This window comes from Emiliania huxleyi, assembly GCF_000372725.1.
Source record: "Emiliania huxleyi CCMP1516 unplaced genomic scaffold EMIHUscaffold_4, whole genome shotgun sequence".
Lineage (NCBI taxonomy): Eukaryota > Haptophyta > Isochrysidales > Noelaerhabdaceae > Emiliania > Emiliania huxleyi.
The window spans coordinates 1,022,005-1,030,009 of NW_005198966.1; the positions used below are offsets into that span (position 1 = coordinate 1,022,005).

The window sequence follows — 8,005 nt, forward strand, 5'->3', positions numbered from 1 at the left end:
CAAGGAGATGACGAGCAAGCAGGCGCTGGCGGCTGCGAAGCGTGACGGGATCGTGCTGGACAAGTCGGGCAAGACTTCCAGCGGGTACCAGGGCGTCACCTTCCGTCAAGAGTGCGCGGCGAGGCCCTACGCGGTGACGGACAGGCGGACTTACCTCGGGGCGTGCAGGAGCGCAGAGGGCGGCGCTCTGCTGCGGGTGCTCTCGCGGAGACACGCAGTGGAGGAGGAGGAGGAGGAGGAGGAGGAGGAGGAGGAGGAGGAGGAGGAGGAGGAGGAGGAGGAGGAGGAGGAGGAGGAGGAGGACCCGATGGAGGACTCGGAGGAGGAGCTGGAGGAGGCGGGTGCGCGGGCCGGTGCAGAGGACGACGAGGAGGAGGAGGGCGGCAGCGACGACGAGGGCCTCGATTTGGAGCGCTCACAGCGGAGCAGGTCCGGCTTCATGGGCGTGGTCGAGAGGGAGTCGGCTGACGGGACCAAGTTCTACGACGTGGAAGTACAGATCGGCGGCAAGACTACGACATTGAAGCGCTTCGACGACAAGATTGCGGCGGCGAGGTTTCGCGCGCGGTGGCGGAAGCGGCACGGCTACGGCCCCAGCAAGCCGCCGCCGAAGAAGCGCGGGCGGCGCTCCTCTCCCTCCGACTCGCCTCGGCCGAAGCGCCAGAGGGGCCAGAGGGTGTCGCCGTCGCCGGGCGCGACGCCCGAGCGGCCCGCGGCCGAGGCGGCCGCGCGCAGCCACCCGGGCACCGACGACGGCGAGGAGGACGCCGCGCCGTTCGCGTCGTGCTGGGACGCGGACTCGGTCGCCGCGCCCGCGCCGCCCGACGCGGATGTCGAGAGCGAGATGCGTCGCCTCTACCTCGACGGCATCGGCAAGCTGGTGGATGGCGAGGAGGTCAAGGCCTTTGTGGCGGCGAAGAACGTGGTGGCGTTGGATTCGCTTCCCACCGGCGAGCTGGCGCGGCTCCTGACGGCAACCAACTCGAAGAGCGAGCTGCCGGCGCTGCCGGAGCACCTCACGCCGCTCACCGCGCTGGTTGCGCCGCGCGAGGCGCTGCGGCGCATCAAGAGCGGCGAGTGGACGAGCGAGATGGGCCCGATGGTGACGCGGCCAGACTCGGAGAGCGACGCGCTCGGCATCACGCGCCCTCCGTGGCACAGCTTCGCCGACGTCCTCACCAAGTCGGGCGAGAAGCGCAAGATCAAGCCGGGCGCGATGCTCAAGTGCGCCGACCTGAACGGCATCAGCAAGGGCGACCGGCGGGCGGGCCGGCTCTTCTGCGACTCGGCCGGGCCGCGAGCAGCGTCTCTTCACAGCCACCGCTCTGCGAGTAGGCCGACTGGATCTTCCGCGAGTTCGCCAGGCCGCCCGAGGAGCGGGAGCACCTGCTCAATTGCATCCACAAGACGGAGGCGAGCGACTTCTTCGGCACGATGGGCGACGCGCCCATCGCGAGCATGCCGACCGCGCTGCGCGAGGCCAACCTCTCCGAGCCGCTGGCGGGCGTGCGGGAGGGCTGGTGGCGCACCCCGACGGGGGCGGGCCTCGTCGCTGGAGAGGGTGTCTGCGCCTGCTCCTTCGGCTGAGAAAGGCTAATCGGCTAATTAGGCGGGACCGCCCCTCTTCCTCCTCTTCTCGATGCAAGGCGCCTCGCGCCAGAGCGGCCCGCGCGCCCCGCCCCTCCCCTCCCCTCACGCTCGCTCGCCTCGCCGCCAGGCACGTCGATGAGCTACCACGTCGATCTCTGGGCGACTGCCGTCCTGTACCACATCTTGTGGGGCGCCAAGATGTTCGTCTGCGCTCCGCCGACGGCGGTCAACCTTCGGCTGCTGCAGCAGTGGCAGGAGCTGAACGAGCCGTCTGAGCACCCGGACTTCCCGGGCAAGCTCGAGTCCGCGCAGGTGCTCACGCTGACTGCCGGCCAGTCGCTGCTGCTGCCGAGCGGCTGGATTCACGCCGTCTTCACGCCCCTGGACTCGTGCGTGCTTGGCTGGAACTGGCAGCACAAGCAGCAGCTGCTCGTTAATTATTGATCACTAGTCATCAATCATGAGTTCTTGAGTAATAGGCAGCCCAAGCAGCAGCTGCCGGCGGCGCTCAGCATCGTGCGCGCTTCGTGGGGCGAGATGACCAAGGAGATCCGCCAGGAGCAGCGGGCCTTCCCCATCAGCGAGCTGACCAAGTCGATGTGGACGCTGCTCGTGGCGACCGGACGGCCTCCGCTTCGCCGCCGCTTCGCTTCGGCCTGAGCCGGGCCTGTCGCGACTGTAGGAGTTGACGCGCGAGCTGGGGCGAGCTGGCGCGCCGAGCCTCACGCGGCAGCAGGCGAACCTCGTCCGGGCCCTCGCCAGCTACTTGTGCAAGCGGTGCAACGTGACGCCGCGCGAGGTGAAGCAGCAGCCGCACGAGGTGCTCGCGAGGGCGGACAAGCTGCTGGCGCACACCGTCGCTGGCGAGTGAGCTGACACGGCCGTCTCGTTTCTACCGCGCTAGACGGGCATGTACACGCGGCGCGTTCGGGACTCTGAAGCTTCGGGCTCAGACTCTCTTTTGCCGTGTTTGTTGGTACTACAGTGTCCTTGGCGTTTGAGCGCCGTCATGCGAGCGCAGAGCGGTGCATGTCGTGTAGTTGCGCGCGCATCGCCCCCATCGCGGTTGGTGTGCTCGCACGTTTTGCTCTCTCGCCGCGCGCTCCCTTTTCGTTGTGACTGTGTGACTGCAGACTGGTGTACACCAGTTCTTGTGATATAAAATACAAAAAGAGCAGATAACTAAGACTCTCACTGCCCTACGGCTTTACACAGAAGTACTGCCCCCCGAGAGCGACTCAGCCGCAAGCATCGCCGGGTCGACGTGCAGCGCGACCGCGAGGGCGGACCACGCGCCGTACGCCCGCTCGCTCCCCGCGATGCCGCCGTCGCGCCGCGCCCGCAGCCCGCTCGCCTCCTCCTCTCTCGAGCCGGGGTGGCGCCGGCCGCAGAGCCGCGTCTCGTGCACCCAGAGAAGCGCGCGGCGCGCCTTTGCGTCCGCCGGCCCGATCCCTCGCGACGCCACCAGCTCGGTGCAGAGGACGAGCGCCTCGACGAGCACGTCCCAGTCGCTGTAGTCGCGCGCGCACGCCATCAGCATGGTCGTGATGCTGATGATGTCGGCGGCGAACCCGCGCTCCGCCGAGTGACGCAGCAGCCGAAGCGCGTCGGGCGCCCGCCTCGCCGCGGCGCACGTGTCCAGCAGCGCGTTGAGCTCGACGAGCCGCTGCGCAGCGGCGGCCTCCTCGGCGGGCGCGCCGCCCGCCGCCGCCGCGCGCCCCTTGCGAGGTCGGTCGAGGATGGCGAGAGCGCGCTCGGCGCCCATCCGCTGCGAGCGCGAGGTTGCCGTCAGAAGCGCGCCGATGCAGACGTCGTCCGGCACCATGCCCGAGTCCACCGCCCGCCGCAGCACGCGGACGGCCGTCGCGGCGTGGTAGTCCCAACGGCCGTCGCGGCGCGCGGCGCGCGCGCACGCGACGAGGCAGTCGGTCACTGCGCGCTGCCGCTGGCTCTCGCTCAGCTTGCGCCACAGCTCTGTCGGCCTGCGGACAGACGGAGGACCGTCGCCGGCAGCGAGGCGGGAGGCGGGAGGCGGGAGGCGGGAGGCGGGAGGAGGGAGGCGGGCCTGGTCGAGGGAAGCTCCGCCGCGTCGAGCAGCTCGTGCATCGGCTGGCGAGCGCCGCAGCCGGCGGCCACCCCGAAGGCGTGCGCCTCGAGCGCCGCCGCGGCGCCGTCTGCGTCGGCGGCACGGCTGGCGACGTTGAGGACGGCGCCTGCCGCGGGGCGCGAGATCAGAGAGAGAGAGAGAGAGAGAGAGAGAGAGAGAGAGAGAGAGAGAGAGAGAGAGAGAGAGACGCGTGCTGCGTGGAGTCCCAACGCCGCGCCCTCCCCTCGCCCCCGTCCTCCCCCCTCCGCCTCTCCCCACAGCTCACCCAGGGCGAGTGGGTCGAGGCGCAGCGCGGCGCCGCCTCCTCCGCCCTGCACCGCCTGACAGCGAACGGGAGGGCTGCAGCATGACCGCGAAACACCCCGCAGGGGCGGGCTCGCTGCAGGGGCTGGCGCGCCTCGGCCGCCGCCGCAGCCACAGCGCTCGCCGCGCCCCCCTCGCCCGCCTGCACGCCTCCGAGGCACAGCGCGGTGAGGAGCTTCGCCTGCGTCCTGCGGCAGCCGCGCGACGCTTGGTCCGCCCGCAGCACGCACTCGACGTAGAGCTCCGCCGCCATCCGCGCCGCGCCGAGGCGACCGAGCAGGCGGAGTACGCGGAGCAGCGTGCTCGAGTGCGCCCGCCCGCCCGGCGTGAGCCCGAGCCGCTCCGACGCACGAAAGGCGCGGCACACCACCGCTGCGCCGCCCGGCTCGCACGCGAGAACGAGCTGGCCGAGGCTCTCCTCGGGCAGCGGCGCGCTCTCGCGTGAAGCGCGCGCCGACAACTCCTGCGCGAGCGCGGGCGCGGCCGCAGAGCCACAGGCGGCGAGCAGCTGCGCGGATGGACCGCCGGGCTGGCCGGCCGCCGCGATGGTCATGAGCGCGAGGCCACGCGGCGAGCCGAGCCCGTGTTGGGCGGGCACTCCGAAGGTGGAGTCGTCAGCATCTCCGTCGGCCAGCGGGGTGGGGATGGGCCTAGCTGCCTCGCTGCCCATCGGCCCCAGCAGGGCGCCCGATCCTGCAGCTCGCACGGAGGAGGCGACGCCAAGCGACGAGCGCCACGCCACGAGCCGCCTCGCAGTAGTGACCGCGCGCATGTGTGTAAGAGTGTGCCCTCGGAGGCCTGGCCAACGGGTAGGCCGGCCAATCGCGATGAACGAGCGTAGCTGAGGTTTCAAGCTCTCTCGCCCGACGCCGGCCACGGTTTAAAGAAAAACGCTGGGCGTTGAAGAAAAAGCCGGCCGGTTTCTTTTTCAGTGTATGTAGCTCTTTTTGGCACCTTCAATGTCTGACGAGGAGCAGCTGGCTGGACTGATCGAGCAAATCGAGACGCTGGACCTCGAGCCTGCCGTCCTTGAGCAAGCTGGGCTTCGCCTCTTGAATCTGGCGCGCCAACGCGCGTCGTGTGAGGCGACCGCAGTGCTGTCTGATCCCGACCTCCTCGCGCTCCTGTTCACGCGCATGTCCAACGACGCGATCTCCGCGGCACGCAAAGTGTGCCACAGTTGGCGAGGGATCGCCGATGACGAGATTGCGCGCCTGCGAACGCTGCGACTCCAAGACGCCCTCCGACTTCCCATCGATGGATCAACGGACAAGGCTTATTTAGGCCTCGTTGCCCTCCCTGGCAATGAGCTGTGCATCTCCGACCAGACCGGGAATCGGCTCATTCTCCTGAAGGTGCAGCGGGGCCAGGTGCTTCAGCGCCACATCGGCCGCCGTGGCCTCGGCCCCGGTGAGTTTGAGGGCCCTCGGGCCCTGGCCACCGACGGCGCTGGCGCGGTTTTCGTGGTCGATCATGGAAACGCGCGCGTCCAAAAGATCGCGACGCGAACGGGGCGCCCCCTGCGCTGCACGTCAACGCACGCAATCCATCCGCAGTACACCAACCGAGGGCTGGGCGCCATCGCCTTCCATACGGAGCTGCAGCAGCTCTTTCTCGTCAACTCGTACACGCGCGAGGTGAGTGTGTATGACGCGTCGCTCGGGCTGCAGCGCGTGTTCAGCACGCCCCAGGGCTCCCGGCCGTGGGGAGTCGCCGTCAGTATCGACCGCTTGTACATCGCCGACATGCAGCTGGGCTGTATCTACGCCTTCTCGCTGGGCGGTGAGCTGCTGCAGACGTTTGGAAAGGGCGTTGTGTTCGAGGCGATACACCTTATCGTCATACACGAGAGGCTGGTCACGAACGACATAGATGCGGCCTTCTCCATGGACAACGGTGCGGCATTTGTCGCCTTTTCCCTCGACGGGCGGCTCATGCAGACCATCTCTGAGCATTCGGAAGACGGTGATCAGATAGGCGGCCGGTGGATGCAGGCCGTCGCTAGAAGCCACGACGGCCGCCATCTCATGGGTCTGATGTCCCGGTGGATTGGTGACGACGACGAAAGCGACGAGCGCGACGGGGAGGGACGCATCCTCCGCATTTGGGGACCGCCTGAAGCCATCACGCAGCCTGAGGTCACCGACAGCCTCAAGGTAGAGCCGCTACAGAGCCTGCTTAGCAGTCTCTAAACTATGCAGATGCACTGCAGCCGCTCGTCAGGCTGGTCAGCTCGGCCCGACGGAGTGATCTCGCACACGGCGGACACATCTAAACACATGTGCGATGTGCGGAGGGACAGCATGTGTGTGTGCCGATATATGATATGTGTGTTCACGTGTGCTGCCACACCCCACAGAGTAAATAAATGTGTGTGCATGTGCATATATTAAATAAATAAAACGGGCAAACTCTGAGACGAGATGGGATTTAGGGACATGTGTCCCCGCCCGGTGCATGCATGCACGATGTTTTCTTTAATGTTTGGGCCGGCGCGGGAGTTTTACTGCCGAGTGTTTCTCCCGGCCGGCCGCCTCCCCTGACACGCCCACTGACCGAGCCCATCGAAAAAATTCGGCGCGCCGCACTGCTCTGACCCCTGCTCGCCCCTGCTCGCCCCTGCTCGCCCCTGCTCGCCCCTGCTCGCCCCTGCTCGCCACTGTCGCCTCGGTTGCCGAGGCTGCCGCGCACCCGCACGCCCGCGTCGCTGCGCGACTACGAACTGCACCAGCTGGGCTCGAACCAACGACCAAAACGTCCCCGACCCGAACGCTGCACCAACTAGGCCACGCCGCAGGCTCGATTTGCAATACGCACAAAACTGGCCGCTCATAAACCACTACTCATTTGCCGAGGCCACGCGGCGCCCCTCCACAGCCAGCCTACCCTCCTATTCGCGCCACTCGAAGCCCCGCGGCCGCCTCTCGCCTACCGCGCTGCCCTCGCCTGCCACCGCACCGCCCGCGCTCCAGCCTAACCAGCTCTGCATCTCGCAACACACACTTGACAGGGACAGACCAGGCGCAGGAAAAGGGAGCGGGGCCCGAATCCAAGGGACCACCCCGTCGGGGGGAGGAGCTGTGAACTCAGGTCCAGCAGGAAGGCTGCTGGCTCCTGACTCATCCCCCAAATCCCCCACACCTTGGCGGCCTGAAACCTTACCATTCCGACACCTCACACACACCCCTCCCCTAGGGCTAAGCAGTGCGCGAGCCCACCCTCCGACTTCAGGCGAGACGTTGACCACTCCTTTGGAACAGTTCTGTCAGTGGCTGCACTAGACGCCCACAGAGGCGCGCGGCGCGGGCAGATGACTAGGGGAGAAAAAGCGGAGAACCTAGCTCGCTGGGAGATGTGCGCAAAAAGACGGGAATAGGGGAGAACTGTCAGTGTGAGGGGAGGGCGTACTGTAGGCTGGCGTTTTTGCCTTTGTGCTTTGAAAACTGAACAGCGTTTTTTTAATAGTGTTTGTTTGCAATTGCATTGCTGCGACTTAAATGTACGACGCGCGTAACAAATCGTGACGCAGATAGCGTCAGAACATCCCCAAATTCCGCCATGGCACGACGATACAATTACAAACGAGGCCGGGGCAAGCCAGGGGGGGACCGGCCACATCGCACATGCGGCGATGCACATCACCCCCAAGGCTCACTCGCGCATACGCGCGCAGACGCAAAACGCAAGGGCGAGACGCGACTGGGAGGACCGCCCACCGACCCAGAGACCGTCGCGCGACTGCTACCCGTCCCCGCCCCTCTCGCAATACGGCTGCGCACAAGGCAGCCCGCGGCGCAAAGGAAAGGCCCTCGCGAGCGCGCGGGTGGCGGAAGAGCACGCGGCGGCCACTCTGCCGGCGGCACGGCGGCGGCACTGGGGAGGATCGCGGGTGCAGACGCCCCCCCCCCCTCCCCCCTCCTGCGACGAACACACACACACACAACACACACGCGCGCGCGGCTTGCAGACGGGCCCCCTGCAGCGGCACTGGGAGGGATGCGGCGG

The 8,005-nt window shown here is 67.6% G+C and overlaps 3 protein-coding genes across 3 annotated transcripts; 2 read left to right on the plus strand and 1 right to left on the minus strand.

The window, feature by feature from the left end:
• Positions 1-1,725: 1,725 nt before the first annotated feature.
• On the plus strand, positions 1,726-2,763 carry EMIHUDRAFT_447961 (hypothetical protein; the record flags this gene model as incomplete). The annotated part of the gene is made up of 3 exons (XM_005770528.1): positions 1,726-1,979; positions 2,070-2,205; positions 2,273-2,763. 3 exons carry the CDS (start codon positions 1,726-1,728, stop codon positions 2,459-2,461), a joined length of 579 nt encoding a protein of 192 aa, XP_005770585.1. The 3' UTR covers positions 2,462-2,763.
• Positions 2,744-4,865, minus strand: EMIHUDRAFT_447962 (hypothetical protein). The gene is made up of 5 exons (XM_005770529.1): positions 4,095-4,865; positions 3,963-4,017; positions 3,727-3,803; positions 3,509-3,655; positions 2,744-3,256 (listed from the first exon to the last, which is right to left on the minus strand). The coding sequence occupies exons 1-5, from the start codon at positions 4,770-4,772 to the stop codon at positions 2,798-2,800; spliced, it is 1,416 nt and encodes a 471-aa protein (XP_005770586.1). The 5' UTR covers positions 4,773-4,865; the 3' UTR covers positions 2,744-2,797.
• A 79-nt stretch (positions 4,866-4,944) lies between these two features.
• On the plus strand, positions 4,945-6,388 carry EMIHUDRAFT_349880 (hypothetical protein). The gene has a single exon (XM_005770530.1). The coding sequence runs from the start codon at positions 4,960-4,962 to the stop codon at positions 6,190-6,192; it is 1,233 nt and encodes a 410-aa protein (XP_005770587.1). The 5' UTR covers positions 4,945-4,959; the 3' UTR covers positions 6,193-6,388.
• The last annotated feature ends 1,617 nt before the right edge of the window (positions 6,389-8,005 follow it).